Source organism: Cyprinodon variegatus, unplaced genomic scaffold, assembly GCF_000732505.1.
Source record: "Cyprinodon variegatus isolate N-32 unplaced genomic scaffold, C_variegatus-1.0 Scaffold1078, whole genome shotgun sequence".
Classification (NCBI taxonomy): domain Eukaryota; kingdom Metazoa; phylum Chordata; class Actinopteri; order Cyprinodontiformes; family Cyprinodontidae; genus Cyprinodon; species Cyprinodon variegatus.
This window is the reverse complement of record NW_015151531.1, coordinates 207,371-229,220: the sequence shown is the minus strand read 5'-3', so window position 1 is coordinate 229,220 and position 21,850 is coordinate 207,371. Positions and strand designations below refer to the sequence as shown.

At 38.4% G+C, this 21,850-nt stretch overlaps 2 protein-coding genes across 2 annotated transcripts in view; one reads left to right on the top strand and one right to left on the bottom strand.

Annotated features, from left to right (window-relative positions):
• Window positions 1-5,433, top strand: part of wisp1 (WNT1 inducible signaling pathway protein 1) — an 11,788-nt gene extending 6,355 nt beyond the window's left edge. Inside the window, exons 3-5 of the mRNA XM_015400151.1 lie at window positions 1,984-2,238; window positions 4,444-4,637; window positions 4,709-5,433. Of these exons, the coding sequence (XP_015255637.1) occupies window positions 1,984-2,238; window positions 4,444-4,637; window positions 4,709-5,008 (749 nt within the window). The 3' untranslated portion in view covers window positions 5,009-5,433. The remainder of the gene's footprint in view (window positions 1-1,983; window positions 2,239-4,443; window positions 4,638-4,708) is intronic.
• Window positions 5,434-6,814: 1,381 nt separating this feature from the next.
• Window positions 6,815-20,885, bottom strand: ndrg1 (N-myc downstream regulated 1). Its single transcript, XM_015400149.1, has 16 exons — window positions 20,745-20,885; window positions 17,244-17,315; window positions 15,518-15,553; window positions 13,276-13,381; window positions 12,042-12,162; window positions 11,707-11,769; window positions 11,544-11,604; window positions 11,114-11,200; window positions 10,459-10,515; window positions 10,245-10,348; window positions 10,113-10,169; window positions 9,963-10,014; window positions 9,530-9,577; window positions 9,080-9,115; window positions 8,726-8,777; window positions 6,815-7,909 (listed from the first exon to the last, which is right to left on the bottom strand). Exons 2-16 carry the CDS (start codon window positions 17,295-17,297, stop codon window positions 7,677-7,679), a joined length of 1,167 nt encoding a protein of 388 aa, XP_015255635.1. The 5' UTR covers window positions 17,298-17,315; window positions 20,745-20,885; the 3' UTR covers window positions 6,815-7,676.
• Window positions 20,886-21,850: the final 965 nt, after the last annotated feature.

Below are 21,850 nucleotides of genomic sequence, written 5' to 3'. Positions count from 1 at the left end.
TCCTGATAGTAAAGAATTACAATAGTCCAGCCTTGAAGTAACAAATGCATGGACTAGTTTCTCAGCATCACCCCTGGACAGGATGTTTCTCATTTTTGAAATATTCTGCAGATGAAATAATGAAATTCTAGAACCTTTTTGATGTGGGATTTAAATGACAGGTCCTGATCCAAAATGACACCAATATTTTTTTCTTTATTATCTGAAATATGTTTAATCCCATCCAAATGAAGTGACTGGCTAATCAGCTTATTTTTCAAACACTCTGGTCCAAAGACTATAACTTTTTTGTCTGCATTCAGGAGCAGAAAGATAAGAGTCATCCAGTTTTTTGTGTCTTCAAGACATGACTATAATCTATGTAATGGATTACCTTCATCTGGATTTATAGACAGATATAGCTGGGTATCATCAGCATAACAGTGAAAATTAATCCCATGCTTTCTAATAATTCTACCGATTGGGAGCATATATAAAGTAAAGAGATTTGGTCCTAGCACTGATCCCTGTGGTACTCCTCAGGTGGAGCATGAGGAAGATTTGTCATTAAACTGAACAAACTGAAATAGATCAGATAGATAAGATTTAAACCAGTCTAGAGCTGTTCCTTTAATTGCTACAAAATATTCAAGTCTTTCTAAAAGAATATTATGATTAACTGTATCAAATGCAGCACTGAGATCTAACAGGATAAGTACAGATACAAGTCCATTATCTGAGGCCATGAGAATATCATTAGTGACTTTCACCAGAGCTGTTTCAGTGCTATGATGAGCTCTAAAGTCAGAATGAAACTCTTCAAAATGTTCATTATGATGTAAGTGGTCGCACACTTGTTTGGCAACTACTTTCTCAAGAATTTAGATAAGAAAGGAAGATTGGATATAGGTCTATAATTGACCAAGTCATCTGGGTCAAGAGACAGTTTCTTAAGTAGAGGTTTAATTACAGCAACCTTAAAAGCCTTAGGTACATGTCCCTGTAACAGAGATAGATTCATCACATCTAAAATGGAGGACGAGATCAAAGGCAATACTTCCTTAAATAACCTGGTTGGAACTGGATCTAACATACAAGTTGAAGGCTTAGATGAAGACAATAATTTGCTAACTCTGAAAGTTTAACTGGATCAAAGCAGTCTAAACCTGGTTCAGATTCTATGGCTACCTCAGATGCTGCCTCACCTTCCAGAGATAAACCAATGTCAGCTTTAGTGTCCTCCTGAATTATACCTGTTCAAAGACATAAACCTTTAAATTTATAAAAGTAAATGAAAAATAAAAAGATAAAGTGGATAAGATGCATCCAACTGAAGCTTACACAATGCAAGGGTGGTATGATTAAAAAGAGCAAAAATATTTACTTTTAATCCTTTTATTTGTTTTAAATTCTTATGTTTTATAAATTGTTATAAATTTTTTTTTGTTCAGCACTTTGGTCATTGCTTGCTGTTTAAAAAGTGCTTTATAGATAAAAGTTTGCAGGTTGGGACTCGGTTAATTGGCTATGTTGACATCTGTCTTCAGATGTGTCTTCTTGAATAAAATGCATCCATGTTTATTAAAGATATCTGTAAAATCCTTTCAGAGCAGTTAAATCCTTGCTATAAAACTTCCACAGCTAAGCTACTGTCTACCGTTGATATCTCCCAACCAAGATACCTAATTGACTGTAACTGATGGATTATAAAAAGAAAACTGATCTATAGAAACTCTACCCAACTATCCACAGTACTCGGAGAGTTTTCTCTTTCTACAACAACCACATCCTGCATGTCCTGTTTCCTGAATAGTTAGAGTTCATTCTGCCGCATGGGAAGGCCCCTCTGTAATTCTACAGTATGTAATGTCATGTTTGTATTCATAACAAGGTTTATCTCTATAATAGAGACATCTGTTTGTACTATGCTGCACCACAAACATCCTGCTCTGCAGACTGAGCTGTTTAGCTACATAAAATGTGTCTGTTTGTTGTCTCTGTCAGATATGACGGGAACAGGCTGTGAGTATGACGGTGTGCTCTACCGAAACGGTCAGAGCTTCAAGCCCAGCTGTAAATACCAGTGTGTGTGCGTGAACGGCGCCATCGGCTGTGTGTCCCAATGCTCAGAGTCCCAGCCACCCAGAGTTTGGTGCCAGAGCCCACGGAGAGTCAAAATTCGGGGGCAGTGCTGTGAACAGTGGATCTGTGATGAACCAAGGAGAGGGCGGAAGACAGCACCAAGGCACGCAGTTGAGGGTAGGACACGTTTAGGATAGAGGCAGGCCAATAATCATTTAGTTGTTTGTTTAAATGTTTCAGAGGTACAACCTTTTTTAAAACTACATTTTTAAGTTTGTTAAGTTTACATTTTTTATTTTTTTAAGTTTAAACCAATATCGTTTCCCACCCTATTTTGAATATGTAAAAAAATATATCAAATTGGATTTAACCATATTTGTAGGTGTGGATCAATCTGTAAAGGCAAAGGGATTGTGGGAACTGTTTATTTACTACCTAAAATATTTTTTTATGATCTAAAGGTAAATTTAAAAAGGTATCACAAAAAGGTAATGCATTTAAATTATGAGTGTAAAAAGTGAAATATCTATCTATCTATCTATCTATCTATCTATCTATCTATCTATCTATCTATCTATCTATGTTTTTTTTCCACAGAGTTGGGGTATAATGTTAGCATTTCTATTCAATACATGATTTTAATAGATTATAGTCATAAAAAGTTCATTAAACAGCCAAAAAGCCACTTTAAAATGCCTTGTAAGACTATAAATGTTATACTATGCCCTACATAGTCCTTTAAATCAGTGTTTCCCAACCTTTTTTGACTTATACACCACTTTGGGAATTATGTCTTACCATGAGTACCCTATCAGCCCACCCCCCACCCAGTCAAAAGTATTGATGATTGTCCAAAAGTGGAACGTACAAAAACTGATTATGAAATAAAACCTATTGTACTCCATCCATCTGCTTAGTCCTGTCAGGCTCACGTGTGGCTGGTGCCTATCTCCAGCAGGCTATTGGCGCGAGGCGGGGTACACCCTGGACAGGTCGCCAGTCAGTCACAGAGCAACAGAGAGACACACAAAGACACACAACCTATCACACACACACTCACATCTAAGGACAATTAAAGAAGCCAATTAACCTAACAGTCATGTTTTTGGACTGTGGGAGTAAGCCGGAGTACCCAGAGAGAACCCACTCAGTGAGTAGAGTGTGAATTGAACCCGGAACCTTTTTGCTACAAGGCAACAATGCTACCCACTGCATCAGTGTGCAGTCCAAACTTTTACTTAATCTTTTAATTTGAGCATTTAATTCTAAGGTATTTTATGCTTTCCATCTTTCCCTCAAATTGAAAAAAGCTACATAAATATGTTGCCTGGATGTTCTAAATAAACACAAAATGAAATCTCATTATAAACCTGTATTTGTAAAACTGGATCTCCTCTGAATAACTCCCTTATAATCACATTTACACTTGATGAATTGGAAACAAAATACAGATCAAAAATGATAGTCAGACTGACTTAATTTATTTTTACTTTTTTTTCATCAAGACACCTCAGCTCCTTTGATGAGCTCCGATAGATCAGTGTGGAAAAACAGCAGCTACCAGGCTTGTCTCTACATCCAGTCTGTTCCTCTGCTTGGTTTGGATGTGTATCAAAGCTGGAGGTGAAATCAAAGATATAAGAAAAACGTATTTTTGGTTGATAAAAGCTTGGTTCATTTTTTAATTGGGTCATCACAAAGCAAAACAGACCCCAGCTCTATTTTATTTTAATACTTACGAAATAAAATATTTTCATGTACCCCTTGCATTCGCTGACCACTAGGGGTACGAGTACCCCCAGTTGGGAATCACTGATTTAAATGATAGTTATATGTTATCAGGGTTAATGTCAAAAGTTCATTAATAAAGAAGCTGCCACTTCACAGATTACCACGTTCAAAAATAATACACTATGGCAACAATGGGTAAATGTGGTACGCTTTCTGTATGAAGGAGAAAAGACTAGATAAAGTTCACTGCAGCAACTTTAATCCAGGAGAAAGAAACACAGCCATGCACACATAAAGCCTGGGCATACTTCTATGACAGTGACAGAGAAGAGAAATCAATGAAGGGCAACAATAACAGTTTCATTAGGAAAGTTTCTACCACTGTATATCTAAGACAGGTGTTACAGATTAAACCCAGACGATTCAGGGAACTGACCGGACGGTTAAAAACTTTGAACTTGTCTAAATCAGTCATTAACTTCATTTTGGTAAATGGTTAACAAGTCAAGGTCATATTGAATGATGACGTGAGATTTTATGGTGACTTTTTATTAGAATTTATTCAGAAAAATCAAGTTCTAACATTACATTTCAAAGTATTTCATATAGATGTGCAACATAATTCCTCACTTCCTGTTTATGTCAATCTAGTTTTCCCAACTGAGAGCAGGAGCTGGCACAAGAACTGCATCACTCAGACCACTTCATGGAGCCCCTGCTCTAAAACCTGCGGTCGTGGCCTTTCATTGAGGATCTCCAATGCAAATGATCAATGTGAGCTCATCCAGGAGACCCGCTTGTGCAATCTGAGGCCATGTGAGGCAGACATAATCCAACATATCAAGGTACACACATGAACCTTTAGTGTCATAAAGTTTTCTGACATTAGATTCTAAATGCTACTCTTATTCTTTAGCCAGGAAAAAAGTGTTTGAATATCTACAGGGAGGAGCAGTCCTCAAACCTCACTATTTCTGGCTGCACCAGCAAGAAGCAGTACCGGCCCAAATACTGTGGCGTTTGCACAGACGAGCGCTGCTGCATCCCGTACAAGTCGAAGACGGTCGACGTGGAGTTCGAGTGTCCAAACGGGACCGGGTTCACCTGGAAGATGATGTGGATCCAGGCTTGCTTCTGCAACCTCAGCTGCAGAAATCCCAATGACATCTTTGCAGAGCTGGAGAACTACTATGGTTACCCGGAGGTCATGAGCTAAAATGAAGCATAATAGCAAATAAGGCTTGGGTTTTTTATTCTGTTTTAGAGAAACTTTGCATTATTAATGTGCAAGGTATTTTTTTATTATTGGAAAATTGTAAATATGGAATATGTCTCTAAGATGCATTCATGTAGTGAGAATATTTGAAGAGGTAATAAAAAAGCCTATATTTAAAGTTTAATTTATTCTTTTTATATTTTCTGCTTGGCAGCATGTTTTGCTTTTAACTATCTTGGATTGTTCCCTGCTTTAAAGCAACAGTACATACTTTCCTTAGTATCAATATCTACTGCCTTGCTTATTTAAGCCTCTTTAATTGTGTCACGTTTTGACAGGATACAAGAGCAAATTCTGTTGTATCTACTGTGAATGTATATCAATGATTGGAAAGAAAATTTTTTATTTAAAATCTATTAATTGCATATGAAAATGTGTATGTGTATTCACTTCCCCAACTCAATATTTTTTAGAATCTAAACCTGTTTTATACAATCCTTGCAAATATGAAGATGTATTTTGTCATTTGTTTTACTAAACACCTAAAGCTCAGTCTGTTGGTTGGACAACATCTGATTATCAACTAGATAATCTTAGGCTCGGCTGTCCTGATACATGAATATATGTTTTAATCTAAACTCCACCGCTGTTTACAGTCATCATCCAGCTTGTAGATAAACCTTTGCCTAATGCTTCAGTGTTTTGAACATTAACCCATTTCCTTCAAGGATGATCCTTAATTTAGCTCTACTCATCTACCAGTTATTCCTGCTATATGAAGTATCACAACATAATACTGCCACTACTGTGTAAATGAAGGCTAAGTTTAGACATAGTGTTATTGTCCTCCCTGCACACAGGGTTCTAAATGTTGGTCAGACATCCCCATATTGTTTGCAGCAACAAGCAAACTGAGCAGTTCCTTTAACAGGAACTCCCTACTAACCACTCTCTTCCTGGTCAGATTTGTAGAGTCCTTGACAAATAACTGGCATGTAAGTTTAGGAGGACACCCATGCGATTGCAGGCTTGCTGCTGTGCGACTTCCATTTTTTTTTAGATAGCGTTTGAAAAGTAATCTGCAAGTGCTTAAAGCATAGGATGCCGCCGGGTTGTTTCAACCAACCCCACTTTAAATTAATTTGAACTTTAGCTGTGTTTGGTTTCCATAAAGCATTTGCTCAAAAGTCTCAAACAGGTTATGTTGCAGTTTTTCTTTTACATAAATTGCATTAAACTTAAGTTCTATTAAAAGCTAATTTGGGTGTGAATATCCTTGCAATGAAGACAGTCACCTTTTGCAGTTTCTAGTTTAAAATAGAGCAGATTGAAGTCTATAGTTACATGCATTCATCACAGAAAGAAAAAGGAGTCAGTTACAAGATTGTTTTTTTGTCATTTTTTAATAAATACAAACTGTTATGTCATTTTAATGCTATATTTTTCCTCTACAGCAATAGATGGTTTGAATTGCATCTTTACAAAGCTGCATTTACATCACTGCAAAGTATAATGTTGCTGTAGTGCAAGTAAAATACAGGAAATGGTATCGGGTAAGTTCTATGGCTATCCTCATGTTAACATGTGGACCTCTCCATCTGCACTCACCCAACAAATTCAAAACCACATTGGACCATCACATCTTAGAAGCTAACAATTTCATGGCACTTTTTTGTTCCTTTGTACTTGATTGCATAGAAATCAGCATACATTTGGTTGGTGGGGGGGGTGAGGGAGGGCATCATAAAGCATGATGGAAAAGGTTGAGAGAATTTGCACTTCAATTCATTATAAAGCTATTTTTTTGTGAAATGTTTTCCATATTCAGTCTTAATTCCAGTTTTTCCACATGCTAACCAAAATGTTGCAGAAAAAAAAATCTTAAAGTAAAATTAAACCCAACACCTGGGAGATGATAAACACCAGCTGAATGTAATAAGCATTATTTACAGTATATCCTAAAACGTCCTCCCTTAACTTGTAAAGCTACAGAAACTGTGAGCCCTTTATGCCTCATCCATCAGCGTCTGCTCTTTTTCTCCCCTCACAACTACAAACCTGCTCCTATGCACAAATGACACAGCATGGAAAAAAGGAAGAGCAAATGATCAGACAATTACAGAGAGAACAAAACAAGACATTTACATTCGGGGAAATTTGAGAAAGCTGTGTTAAAATGTGATGAGAAACGGAAGGAAGGAATGCTGTTTTGTTTTTGTTTTTTTTAATTCTGCTTTAAATGCAAAAGAAATACTTTACAAGCAGGAGTACTCTTAGCCACAGCTTTCTCTGATATTCTCCGTTTTGGTGTCCCTGAATGCTGCGTTACCTCCATTTGCTCCTCTGCTCAATATGAATGCAGATGTGTGTGTGTGTGTGTGTGTGTGTGTGTGTGTGTGGGCACGAGTCCCTGAATGACAAAACAGTTGAACAAAACCTTCTAGTCTAAGTGTTTTTCATAGGGATCTGATCTGCAGTGGAAGATCTGCAGGAGAGATTCCTTTGTGCGTTATTTTTTTTAATATTTTTTTTTGTACATATCCCATTAAGCCATTTTAGTGTCCCGCTCTGAATATGTGTATGCGTTTGATTAAGAGGCAGCGCAGCACAACATGACGGGACCTTAAGAGGTTTGTGTTGTCTGCACCAACAGGGGGGAGGGGACAATTTAGCAGGAGATTTCAGTGGACTTGGGCGCAGACTGGTCTACGTTGTTGTTGGCCGTGCCGTCAGTGTGGCCGTGTTCGGTTGTGTGGCTGCGGCTGCGACTCCCTTCGTTGGTGTGCGAGCGAGAGCGGTTGCCATCGTGGGTGTGGGAGCGTGAGCGGTTGCCGTCGGAGGTGTAGCTGGAGCCAGAAGCGGTGCGAGAGCGGGCCAGGCGGGTCATGCTGGCAGCAGGCACTAAGGAAGGAGAAGTTGATCAGAGCAGATCTTATTGATACTAGGAACTAACATTCACTTTTGGTTACTGGCAGTCATTTCTTTCTAGTTATTTTTTTGTCCAAGTCAGGAATGCGTCATATTGTTTAACTTAAAGAATCAGACTGCAATAAGAGTGTTTAAGCTTATATGCATTTGAATTTTCATTTATCAGTGAATCTAAAGAAATTAATTTAAAGAAATGGGTCAACTTATAAAACAGAATGAAGAATAAAGTGCAGACATTTTTATGAACTAGGCAGGTATTATACATTTTAATCTAAAGTTAGTAATTTGATTTTGTTTATGAACAGATAGTTTATCCATTGAACTTTTTTTTGTTTGTTTGTTTTTTTTAAGATTTCATGGTTAAACTAATGGGGGGGAAAAAACCTGTTTAGAAACAATAAGATGACCCATTAGCAAAACCTTGATCTCACCACAAGGTGGCAGAAGTGCCTTAAACAGGGAGAATTATCAGTATTTTTTATTCCAAGATCAAATGCCTGCAGTGCTAACATGTATCTGATAATAATTGAACTTTATTGATCTCATATTGGAGAAATTTACCTCTGCATTTAACCCAGCCCCTTGGGGAGCAGTGGGCTGCCATCGTTGGGCGCCCAGGGAGCAGTGTGTGGTTTAGGGTCTTGCTCAGAGACCCAGAGTGGCAGTCTGGGAGGGGGGCTCAGAACCTCAGGATTCCAAGCTCTATGCCCTAACCACTAGGCCGCCACTCCCCCTGGTCAAATAGTTAGAAATACCTAAACACCCAAAAATGTTTTATTGATTACTTACTGTGTCCCATTCCCTGAATGAAGTACTTGAAAGCTTCTGTCAGCTTTGCAGGCTGCAGGGAGGAGCACAAACACAGATTATCAATCTCCATGTCATAAATAATCACTCAGTTTTAAGATCATCAACACGCTCCTTCCCTCCAGCCAACAGCTTACTGCGATATGACAGCTGCTACAAGCAGGTGCAGCTAAGTGTGCTGGATTAAAACCTGATAAGTGTGGTCCATGTCTGCTGCTTCTTAATGCTCTTATGTGCCACCTTCTTACACTCCCTCCCCCCCAGCCTGACAATCTGCACTCCTTATCCAACTTGTCCTGCTAAGAGAACATCTATCTGAAAAGCAAGGGGACATACCTGATCGATTTGGGGCATGCCTCCACAATCCGCCATCTGGAACAAGACAGAAAAAAATGAATATTGAGCCACATCCCCAAAGAAAAATACATATACATCACACCCATTCTGACCCAGTCCCCCATGATTCCTCTAAAATAGTGCTATAGAGTCTCAATGGTGAACCTATCATTCAGTTCAGCAGCCATTTGATCTTGATACGCCGATAAAAGGTTGCCAAAGGCAAACAGAAGTAGGTCAGTTGATGACAATCGCACAGGCAAAGTGCGAATGCAAGGACATGCTCAGCAGTGGCACCTCTGGTTAATATGTCACCAAGTAAGTGCTGACCTGCTGGAAACTTATCAGCTAAAGCGTTTCCACCAAGGCTATTATAATCTTTATGTGAATATGGGACAAGGAGGTCTAAAATGGGGACACGAGTGGAACAAAGAACAGGACACAACTCACCTTAAGAAGGGTTGTTTTGGTTGGGTCTAGCTTAGTGTTGCACTCAACCTGCAAGAACAAACGGGTCCGATTAGAAAAAAAATAAAAATAAAAAAAGTCCCTATAGTAACGTCCATAATGAAAATGTGACAGCAAATATTTTCCCCCTTTCATTAATGCATAAATATACGGGACTGCAGACAATTCCTAAGCAACAAGTAAACCCAGTTACACAAATCTCTTGACTTTAGGAGATTAAATCTAATCTGAGTCACTTGATCTGTGTTCCTGGAGTCAAGTTCAAATGTGGTGATAATCTATGTAAACTGGCATATCTTCTCCCTTTAAACAGAAGGCTGCATTGGATGGAAAGCACGTTCAGGGTGTGATCTGTTTCTAGTTCCAAGAACTAAAAGCCATGCTTTCAATTAGAAAGTGAAGAGCCTGAACCCACCACAGCATCCACAGCAGGAGAATTGTCCCCAACCACTAGCAGAGAAGGACACCTGGAAAAACAAAGAAACAAAAAAAGCATTTAAAAATCAGCCATAAACCATCCCTTCCTTTATGTACAAACAAGGTACCGGTAGGTGCCCATGCTTACTTAAGAGTTCTGGCATTAATTCCAGGTACCGGCCTCTCAATATCCAGATCCCTCCGGCTGGAACAAGAGAAAGAAAATTAGCATCCCAACATGTTAAAACCTTTGAGAGTCATTTTTTTCCTGCTGCCTCACCTTTCATAGGACTTGACGAAGAGATGAAGGTTGAACTGGTTCATGTCGTTTAAGATATGGTGGCGGTATCTACCAATCAGTTCATGGTTGTGGCCGATCTCCTCCTTTAAAGAAAGCATAAAAATAATAATTACACATTTTAAATCCAGAATCTACCCTCAACCACGTTAGATTATAATTAGATGTATAGATAAATGAATATAAAATGGTGTACCTTTCCAAAGAGGTGGGAGATAATCATATCAGGCTCAGCATGGGTCCAGCCACTGATCTAAAAAACAAAAAGTTACAATGAATCTTCCAATGGTAGACAGGCAATGCTGTTCAATTCTCTTATGAAGAGATTTTAAGCCATTATCAAGAGGTAAGGATGTAAAGGTGAGCGTTTCAAATGTGATACCATGTTGCATCACTAGCAGAGATTTTTATAAATACATGTGGAAAAAACAGTTATTGATTTGCCCTGTTGTAATGACAAAGTCGGTTACATTAAATAGTAGACTGTACTGTTGGAAAGCAGTTGGCGCCACTTTTGAAATAATAACCCATTATTTTTGGATATACTCTATAATCCTAAATGACACAGATTCTATACTGAATGAAAAATACTTTAAAAATAAATAGTAAAATAATAATAATTTTATCTATAAATCTTATATCCCAGTTGCCAAAACATTGAGGAAGCTTTGTCAGAGTACTTTTTAAATTCTTTTTTCTTAGACTCATGGACAAGTCAAACCTGGATATGAATAATTCAGAGAGATCCTGGTTCTTATCAATGTAAAAAAAAAACATTTTATCTAGTATCTGAGCTTCTAATGAAAATCCAAATCCTTAAACTATTTTTATAGCCTTCTTGGATATGGTACCTTGTGGGCAGCCCAGTCCATCCATCCCTCAGCACATGGGTTGATGTTGATCAGCATGACACCTTCCATCATATTCGGATAGTCCAGCTAAAAGAGAAAAGATCATTTTGAGCTTGTGCTTTAAATCCTTCAGGTTGTGCTGCTCCAGTGTAGTTGAGGTTCATTTTATGAGGCATGTCAACTCATGCCGTTATCCAAAATATTCAACAGTGAGACTCCAGTAAGTATTCTGTAAAAACTGAGGCTTCAAAAGGGTTAGAGTTGAGCTGATCTGGTAAATTCCTCAGGCTTTTGTAGCTCAGATGGGCTAAGTCAACAAGTGGCCTTTTAAGACCAAAATAATCAAAAAGTAGAAACACAAACTGTTAATCCTAGATTAATTAAAACCTGAATCATGAAGCATGCAGAGGAGGGTGAGGTGTGAACTTACAGCAAATCGGGTCAGTATGTAGGCGCCGGCTCCAATGCCCATTCCAATGACGCTCTTCAGACTGTGGTGCACAAAGACAGGTGGATACTGTTAGAACAACTTGTTAGAGGATTCCTGACAAACAGCAGTAAGAGGTTCATTGGTAAGCTGAAACTCAACTTACCCAAAGTGCTTGAGCACCAATGGGAGGGTCTCAGCCAGCTGGTCCATAGAGGGGTACTCATACCTTGAAAGCATAAAGTTAAATCTACCGTTAAGCTTTTTACATTTATTGCTCCTTATCGGAAGGGCACCACTATTAATGTTTTACTTTTATGCCAGGACGGCATGGCTGAGAGACAAAGTACCAACAGAGCAAGAGATTACAGAGATGATCATTTGCCCCAGTGACACACTTGTTAAATCGGTTTGTCCCAAATCCATCCAAAGGAATCTATCAATCTACCCAGTTAAAACTCGGACTGAATGATAGGGCACAGTGTGGGTTTGCTGCCTCACCCAGTGGAAAAGGTGTTGGCTCCTTCATGTTGCCCGAAGGCATCGACATGACAAACAGCAAAATGCTGCATGATCTCTGCCATGTCCTCATGGTTAAAGAGCGCGTCCCAACAGGTCTTGTCTGCATACAAAAAACAGGAGGGCTTATTAGAAGGGTGGGATTTGCAGTTTGTTTTTTTTTCAATGAGGAATAACACATGGTGTATCTGGTTACATGATCGGTAACCTTGAAAGAGTTTAGACTCCAATGCAACCGTGTTTGCCCCATTATGCATCAAGGTGCCCCATACTGCATCAAGAGACACCAGGATTTTCAGGTTTAGAGCCACTACTCATCATGAGACCGGTTCTACAGTTTAAAGGGGATTTTTTTATGAGATAACAGAAAACGCTGTAAATCACTGGCAGTCTGTAGCAACAACACTCCTTCCCCACTAGTTGCTCCACACTTCCTGTAACTACTTAACGTTTACCTCTCTTTAAAGCAATTTTCCAGTTAAAGCTTAGACCCAGTTTAAGAGTCAAATTAAGTTTGAATAGAAACTTTGCAACCTTAATAACAACATTCAAATAAAAACTTTATCACCTTATGTGTGAGTTTTTTGGTTATTTGCATACAAGTGTCCCAACTTCAACATCTTTACCACAGAAGAGAAAAGAGTAAGCCTTATAAACATCCCTGAAAACATCCGCAAGCCCAGGAAATCTGTGTCATCTAGTCGGTTTTACATTTTCCTAAAAAGAGCTTGTAGTTTATGAGAGAAAAATGTTTTGATTTGAATTACCACTCAGCAATAATCTAGTTTAACAAGCAGTTACTTTTTATAGCTTTGCAGGAAATACTACATACATTAACCAGATCATAAAACTTATAGTTTAGAAATCTCTGCAAAACCAACGTCTACAATTCAAATATAGCAAAAAAATTTAAATGAAAGGCATGAAAAGATCCAATGGTCAGGAAAATTGAGTTTGCCAACCACGATGAAGCCATTTGTAATTATTTAAGATTTTGATTTCTTCATGATTAAAATTCAACAGACTGATCATCTTAATATGTGTAACTGTTTAAATATACAGTTAAAAAAACCGCAAACTTTCAGTCAGATCTACATGGGCAGCACAGGCCTACATCTAGATAATCTGATCACATATGGAACAGTCATTAAAAACCCCACCAGCTTTATTAACAGCCGTTTCATCCAGATGAAGCTAAAGAAGGAGCAAGGCTTACGGTTCAGGCCGATGTCATGGAAAGTAAGGATGACTGGTCTGTCTCCTTTGGGAGCCCCCTTCATTGTGCAATGGAGTCTTCCATAAGGAGTCTCAACATCATGCTCCTATAGAGAGAAAAAAAAAACGATTTATTCTCTAAAAGTCAGGATGAAAAGTTTCAAAGTTACTTTGAAAGAAAATTTCCAAAAAAAGAAAAAGGTGAATATTTTTCAGTTTCTATTTTGCTTTAAAGTTTTCACTTATCCTCGCAAAATGAGTAGAATTAAAAGAATTCAAACCAAGACCTTCCAACTGTTAAAGTCTAAACTAAAAACCATCCAGACTTTACTTACACTGACTTCGATCTCATCAACCATCATTTCCACATCAGAATCCTCCAGAACCATGTTTGCAGGTCTCGAGTCCTAAGACTTCTCTATTTAAAAACTGCAATCACGCAGGCTCCTTCTGAGCTACAGATCTCCACACTTGGTAAGCCTCTAAAGTTTTTCCAGCCCTGTGCCATGAGCTGCGTTTTATACCCTCGCCGCTTAACGGTGTGCCTTAAGCTCCCCTGCCTCCCAGGGTGCCTTGCAGGCTGGTCAAAACAAGCTAATTCTAGATGAAGACATCCTTAAATTGGATCAACCAGAGAGGGGCAGCTGACAGGGAACGGAACATGAGAAAGGATGGGTTCATGATCAGAGAGGAAACATGAGGGAGAAATGACTGCTGCCATTACTCAGCAAAATATTGGAATAAGTTTTAAAATTAATACAAGCACATAAAAAAAAATTAAAAAAAAAGACTGGAGGGTATAAAGAGGGGGAGTTCTCTTGAATACTGTTTATATAGAGGTATAAAATATCGTCCAAACTGAGAAGCAAAATGAAATTATCGCGATTTTCTTCCAAAAAAACGCCTACTTTGATGACTAAAGGAGAAAATTCCAATATATAAAAAACATAATACTTTGGGGGAGTGACTTCAAAGTTTTGTTTCTCAGAAGAAATTAATTGCATGTACTTTAGTAAGAATTTCCAAGGACATGCACATCCCATGTACAGGATGGGACAAACAAGAAACCACACATCTTGTTCCTCCCACCCCCTCCACCTTTACGGGACCTGCTCAGGCACGTAGGCAGGATAATCCCTACACATGTGGAAGGCTGTAACTGCACACCTTTCAGTTCACCTGCATACCCTGACATCTCTATAAAAATCTATCAGGGTAAAATACCGCTATGAGACAGAAAATTTGGCAAATGCATGCAGCTTTGATACTGGGGCCAGTCAGCATGATGTTTAAGGCCTAGATACTTTAAGTGATCAGACCAATTAGAGTCCCCTCAGAGGATTTCAGTATATAGGAATTTCCCTCTTCATGCAGACCCCTCCCCTGGGGTCTCAGAGGTCAAAGTGCAGAGGCTGAGAATGGGTAAAGGACTGAAGGCAATTTCCAGTTCAGGGAAAATGTTTTTGATTGTGCAGCATTTGTTTGTGATATCATTATAGGCTTCAGAAACAGGACAAAGGACATCAAAAGTTCTTTTTCCATAATTCTAAGAATTCTGCATATCTTCTGAACAGGTTTTTTTTCTCTCTTCAAAATAGCTCAAACACTTAGGTTGATTGGGAAATGGTTGCATTAAACTTTGGTCTTTAACTAGGCCTTTCTGATTCATCAGTATGGTTTTATCTAAACATACCTTGGGCTGCATGTTTGAGTAAAGGTTTAACCCAGGCACCATCTGGAATCATCATATTTAGCTTCAACTATCTTTTTAATCAAATTAAACGCTTCCCTGCCCCCCATGCAAAAAAAAAAAAAAATACCTTTATGCTACCGGCCTGACAATTCACTGTCAGACTTGAAGTGCAGCTTTTGTTTTCCCACACGTAAAAAAAAAAAAAAAAGAAAGAAAAATAAAATGTTCAGAAAGGTCAGTTTTGGTCTATAGAGAACAACTTCCTGTCATTTCCCCTGCCAGATGTTTCCCAAAGGTGGCTTCTTATACCAGTCTCCTCCACAAAAGTTTTACCGTTAATGATTTATACACAGCAAGAATTTGAACTCTGAACAAAAACACTGTAGTCTTCACAGAATCATAAACATTCACAACCAGAAAAAACACAGTATAAGAAACGGCATAATGAAGCATGACATTACTTCAATATGCAAATAGCTGCTGCTTAAATAAAGTTTTAGCAACAGAGTACCAGTAATATTGCCATACATGTGCATTTATGAAACCTTACCTTGACAACAAGTTGCTGCACAGCCTCTCTCAGGCCCTGAAAGGAGAAAATGGAGTAATGAAAACATACACTTAAATCATTTACATAATGTAATTGAATACCGTAGGGCCTAACACGGTCACTGAATGCAGTTGGTCTTTTAATGCCATGTTAAAGATAACAGGAGTCAAACAAGAGGTTTTATGGGGCTTAATACTTGATTAATCTCCCAGTATTCTTCCACACAAATTCTTATCAGTTCTAATTTCTACTCTTTATTTTTTCTTGTGACCATTTAAGACAATATACAGCCTTTTTTTAAATGCGTTTTTATTATTCTTATGTTTGCTGATCAATTTAAACAAATGGCGTAGAGCTTGACAAAAATCTTGCACCTTCTTTTGCACCTTCTGTTTTTTTAGAGCTGATGTCACAAGGCCATTTCTCCATTGTGAGATCAATAAAGTCTTATCTTAAATCAGAATTACACATAGGCTGGTCAGCATTAGAAACTAGGTCTACGATTTCTTGTAATGCCATTTACGGTCCAGATTCTAGGAAAGGTATTGATGTTTTCTCCTAGTTTTTAGAAGCCCTCCATCTGTCGTAGTAAAGCAATATTGTTTTCTTATTATGTGTGTTAAGCAAAGACTGCAGAATGAGCATCTTAACGGACCTTTGGACCACAACCATATCAGCTTGTGAGACCTTCACTGTCCCTCTGTTTGAAAAGAGGAAAAACGTCACAGAATTTTAGTATCTTCAGCCCACTAGATTCGAATGGTTTTCATTACCATTTACCATTATGTTTAAGCATAAAACATGTATTTAAAAAAAATGTCAGAACTTCTATCATCTTTATTCCCAAAATCTGGGTTATGACCCTATTTGGGGTCCTTGATCAACCAAGGTCTTGAGTTCTACTACAGGAATTAGAGTAAAGAAACATTTATGCTAAATTTTATATGGTTATAAAAGGGTCCCTTATAAATTGACAAAATAAAAGCGGTTGCTGATGCAGCTTGTAATATAACATTGCTGGTTAACAGATTTTGTAAAAACAAATGTTTGTATACCCAACTAATAGTTTGGATCATGATTCACCTTTGGTAGCATTCTGTGGGTCAGATGCTGAATAGTTTGGTCATCTCTGATCCCAGAGTCCATAGGGACAATAGCTGCATTTACTTTTAGGCCAAATTTTAAAAAGCCATTAATTTAGGAGACTTGGATATAAGATAACCATGACAGTGCCATATTGACACCATGATGACTTCCTCTGTTATCAGTTTTCTAAAGTCCTTCCCTTGTGTCAAAGTTAAAAACGGGTGTTTGTTGTATTTAGTATTTAGGCTAGATTTTGAATTTAGGAGCAGTATGTATGGGGCTCTTACTATACATGAAGATGAGGAATGTGGAATTTGCAACAATTTCCAAAATGTAATTTATTTGTATACTGCAATTAATACAACAAATTACTGCTCCCAAGTCTCCAGATGGCCCCATTCTTACACAGTATAAGCACACAAATTTAACAGCATGCCAAATGCTGTAGATCAGCAGTTTGTTTTTAAACTACATTTTAAATCACATATTGTCACAAATAATGATTTAATGGATTGTGTAACCATAAATCAGAGGATGGTAAAAATGTTTGCTTTATTAATTTTTAGCCATACAGGCCTATCCCAAAACATTACTTTCTAAATGAGAATTCATGGAAATGAATTGGTTTTAGCCAACATACCGGTAGTTCTCTGTCAACCAACAGGGGTTTGGACTCAACTTGGATCTCATCCATTTCAGATACCTGCAAAGCCTAGGGAGTCAGAGAAAGGAGAATAATTAGCCAGGTTCAATGTGCCCTTCAAGGTTTTCTGAAGCTTAAGGTTAATGGAAAACCAAAGCTCCCTTTATGAGAAGTAATTTGGTCAAAGTTCACATCCTTTTGAACCAAAAGAAAATGGCATCTTATAATCACATAACTAGAAAATGACTTCTTGAACATTTGTGTTTTTCTTATCCCTATGATGCCGAATCTCAGGTGGAAATGCATTAAAGTTGTGACCTGCACCAACATGTGAATCTTGCAGACAGAAGCGAACCACACCCAGGAACTCAACAGCACAAACTCAGGCTGCCTGTAAAACCTGGCAGATAAGGCTCATGCAACTGGCAGACAAAGAGGAAATCCAGCGAAGAGGGTAATGTGATCTTAACAACTCAACCCCCCACAGAACTTGCTTGAAGGCAGCCATAATAAACTCCTGCAGATGATTGGAGGAACTTGTGGCGGACTTGGGTATTAATTTCAAGAAGGTTATGGTCTCCCTGTGAGAAAACCAAGGGAGTCTTTATCTGGAGCATTTCAAGTATGGAAAGAGGAAGACTGACTAAATAAAAAGAAGGAAGAAGAGAGGTTAAGCTTAGCTGATCGCTCTGCTTTGTTGGAGTAGAGAACATGCAGGCTGTGACTCTGCATGCAAATCAAATTAGTTTTAAAAAAGGACCCTTTGTCTACTGGGTTGGTCATCTCCTGAGGGTCAGAGAGGAGATTGACCTCTTTTCTCTACAGCTGAAGGGAGGCAACACTGACCAGGACTCATCCACATTCACAGGAAGCCACAGACACTCTGGTTCCCAGTCTTAGACAACTCTATGCACTTTCCTCTGGCTCTGTTTGCTCTTTCTAGTGTGACGCAAAGTTCTCCGTGTTTCGACATCCAGAAAGCTAGCCCAGCTCTGAAACTATCAGGAATTCCTCAAAGCATAATTGCTGTAAAAAAAAAAAACTGATTGATCACGATTCAGTTCCAAAAGTATCTCAAACATCTTCCAAGATGCCCACATGCTCCACACTCACACACAATAAGAAAGTGCTGCATCCAGAACCAAAGCCAGAAGAAGCAGAGTGTCAAACAACAGGTTCATTTGTCCACAGAGCTCAAAAACAGGACCACCGCTGTACTGCAGGAGCTTTGTTAAAGAGGGCAAGACATCGGCCCCCGCTAAGATTCCTCAGTCATGTGAGAAAGGGAAGCCACACTGAAAGACAGGGCAACTGTTATGGCCTCTTTTCTGACTAAAAAGGTAGATGAACGACCAAAACAACAAGGAAAGAATTACAAGAAGAATCAAAATTAAATAACCAAGAAAGAAGTCACCCACCCTTCAAACGCCCACAACACCTGTTTCCTTAATGCATGGTTCAGCTGGCAAAGAAAGGTGCATGAAGTAGGCCTATGGAGAAACACCAAGCTGCCACTAATAGATAAGGCATATCATTTGTTAATTAATTGGCTTCGTTAGGTGATCAAGTGGCCAATTTTTGAAAACATGATTCATTTACTAAAAAATAAAGACAAACAGCTCCCACCATTTCCAGCTTATGAATGCAGCAACAGAAACCCTATATTACTCCTCATGTTCTCTGTTCCAAATAAAAAGCTTCACATGTGCTTTGATGAGGAAATAGGATAAAACACATTTAGGCCTTGTCGAATTAAAAAACATGTCTATCTATTAAATTTTATTCACTTTTTCATCGAAATGAGCAAAAACGAATTTTGGCCAGTTCAGCTTTGATCTTACGATTAATTTTTAAAGACAAAATAACAAATAGCCCCAACTGTTATATCTATTTTTGTTGGGAGAGAAAAAAAATAAAATTTGCATAACTTCTGGCTACCTTCTACCTTCTGTGTAACATTCTATTCAGAGGCAGAATGATTGCATTGTGTAAAGGAAGCTTTTCCTCTAACATTTCGATGCAGACGGTCAAACCTGAAACCAGGACTTTTCCGCCATGCAGAAACATATTTAGGGCATAGATCAGCAGGTCACTTTAAAAGCAAAATAACAGTTAACTTTAAGCGATAACATTTCCGTAAAGCTTCAGGCAGAAGTATAAGTTGCTTATGCAATCATGAACAGGAAGCAGTGGGAGGATGTGTCTAGGATGAGCCAAAATGTGGCCCTCAACAACCAGATACTTTCACAGAACCAGCCGGCACACCAAAAACATCTTTCCAGGACTTTTTAGTTATTTTTTTTCTAAAAATGTAAAATCAAATAGCATTTTGGTGTACCTCTTCCCAATAAAACGCAGTGGCTAAAACCCATTAACTACTAAAGTCTATAATCACTTCAATGCCTATTTTCTAGTTTTAAATGCAGAGATAAAAACATGGGGATTTCAACATCCCATGGCAGAAACCACCTGGATCTCAAACTTCAGGAAAACACATCAATTCAGTTTTAGATTGGCAGAATCAAGTGTTTCCCTGTAGCATGACATTCACAACCCCATCAGCAGAAACATTGATTGCTTCTCTAATCTTTGGGAACTCACTTAATCTGTCAATCCCTAGTTGGGAAATATCAGCACAGGACTCAACTGTGGGATTAAGCTGCTCTAGACCTACATTTCTGACAATAACAGATAAACATTTAAGATAGGGACACTTTGGGGATGTCCAGGCCGGAAAGTAAAGCAAAGGAAATGAGGAAACATGACAGCAACAGCTGGTGTTTTTTCATGGTGTGGGTCCTCATCTTTAAGCCCACCACAGCTTACAACTTTTTAAACAGTTGGATGAGCTCTTCCAAGCCAGAGAAGACTGGATTAAGCTCCATGTCAACATTTGAACTGCCTGGAAATGTAAACAATGAGACGTGGAGTGCCTTTAAAATGTATTTATATGTTTTTTTAATCCAATAATCCCAGTCCAGTTCCTACTCCAGCGCCCTTTATTTTAAACCCTTGTGCTTGCTTTGGCTGTCAATATTGTGGGTAAATTATAATAAAGAAAAAAAAAGCCCATCCTTAAAATAAAGAAAAAACTCCAAGTATTCTGGGTGGGCGCGTGCCCTCAGTGACACGTGTGAAATGGGACCATCCGCTTTAGTCGTTTTTGCAACAAACTAACGCGCATTTCATTCCATACCTGCAGAAAAGTAACAGAAATGCAGACTGAAAGTCATCAAACACAACATTTTAATTATTTACTAAACAATGTATGCGAAAAAAAAACGGATGTGCACGCAAGATAAAATAAATAAAAACAAAAATAAAGCTTAAAGTAACCGTATTAATTTCCTTTTTATTTATAAAAAATGTCTAACTTCGTTTTCCAGAAACCAATAGTAACCACAACGTGGTCAGATGACATGCAGCGAGCCCAATCCGAGAGAAAAGGTGAGAAAAAGCTAAGTTCCGTTTAAAAGTTAGTTGGTTTAATGAACCTACCTGTTGCCTCAAATTCTGATTGTCCCGAATCAAACAGCAAACACAAAAAGTCAACTAGAACTACCCGTCTTTTAAAAGGGAAGAAGGTTTGCCTTTGTTTATAAAGCTCAGCGCATGCAAGGCGGATGTAGGGGGGGGAATTTATAAAGGCTGGTGGGGGGAGTGTGCAGCCCTGCCCACTTCTCTACACCACTGTGTCTATTGGGCAACAGCAGCTGAGGGATTGCTGCTCTTTCCAGCGGTTTGCATGAGGGAAAGTGCTCGAAATGTTACTCTTCTGGGTTCTACATTTCCTCACTATATATATTATTAAAAGTATACATTTTAGAAATGAAGTTCAGTTGAAGAGCAAATTAAGCTTTTTGAAAATAGCCTTGCTTAAATGATCAGATCACTTCATTTTTGAGTGTCTTTCAACCGGCCTAATTTTTAGGGCGTGGATTCTTGAAGTATCAGCAGCTGAAAATTGCAAAAATGTGTTTCAGACACCAGATCCTCAAGGGTGACTGTAAGGAATGCTGCCAGAATAACAGTCTAGTTTCAAGCCAAGACAAGTCTGTACAAAGGGAAGCCCTTCCTTCACCAATCTTAATTTTTTTTTTTCCCCCTCTCCTTGACAGTCACCTACATACAGAATTAGGTCAAAGCAAGTCTACAGCTATTCTGTGGACAGTTATTGCCCTCACAAATAACATAAATCAGATATCCAATCAGCAGTTACGGCTCCTTTGCAAAAGTATTAATGTCATAAAATCTTTTACGTTTTATCGCCTTAAACCGTGATTTTGAATCCATTCCAAAACTGAAAAGTGTGGCCGACATATGTATTTAACACCCTGTGATAAAAATCAATTGGAACCACCTTTCTCAACATGTCATCACAAAATACAGGCCTGATTGTGCTGTAATCTCTGAATAAACTCTACTGCTCTGCTCTAAAAGCTGCTCTATGAATAAAAGATTCTTAAAGGGTTTGTTGAGGAACATTAATGAAAAAGTGGAGGTCTGGCAAAAAGCTAAGAGTTTAGATTATACAACAGAAAATTGTAAAGAGCACTGCTCAGTCAATCATATGAAAATGGAAAGATAATTAAGCGGAAAGCAAA

Excerpts from the sequence above, each read along its gene's own strand:
- ndrg1 (XM_015400149.1), bottom strand. The coding sequence starts at position 17,297 with ATGGATGAGATCCAAGTTGAGTCCAAACCCCTGTTGGTTGACAGAGAA. Across the intron at positions 15,554-17,243 it reads TGGTTGACAGAGAACTACCG|GGCCTGAGAGAGGCTGTGCA; the intron begins GTATGTTGGCTA and ends TTCTCCTTTCAG. Across the intron at positions 13,382-15,517 it reads TGCAGCAACTTGTTGTCAAG|GAGCATGATGTTGAGACTCC; the intron begins GTAAGGTTTCAT and ends TTCTCTCTATAG.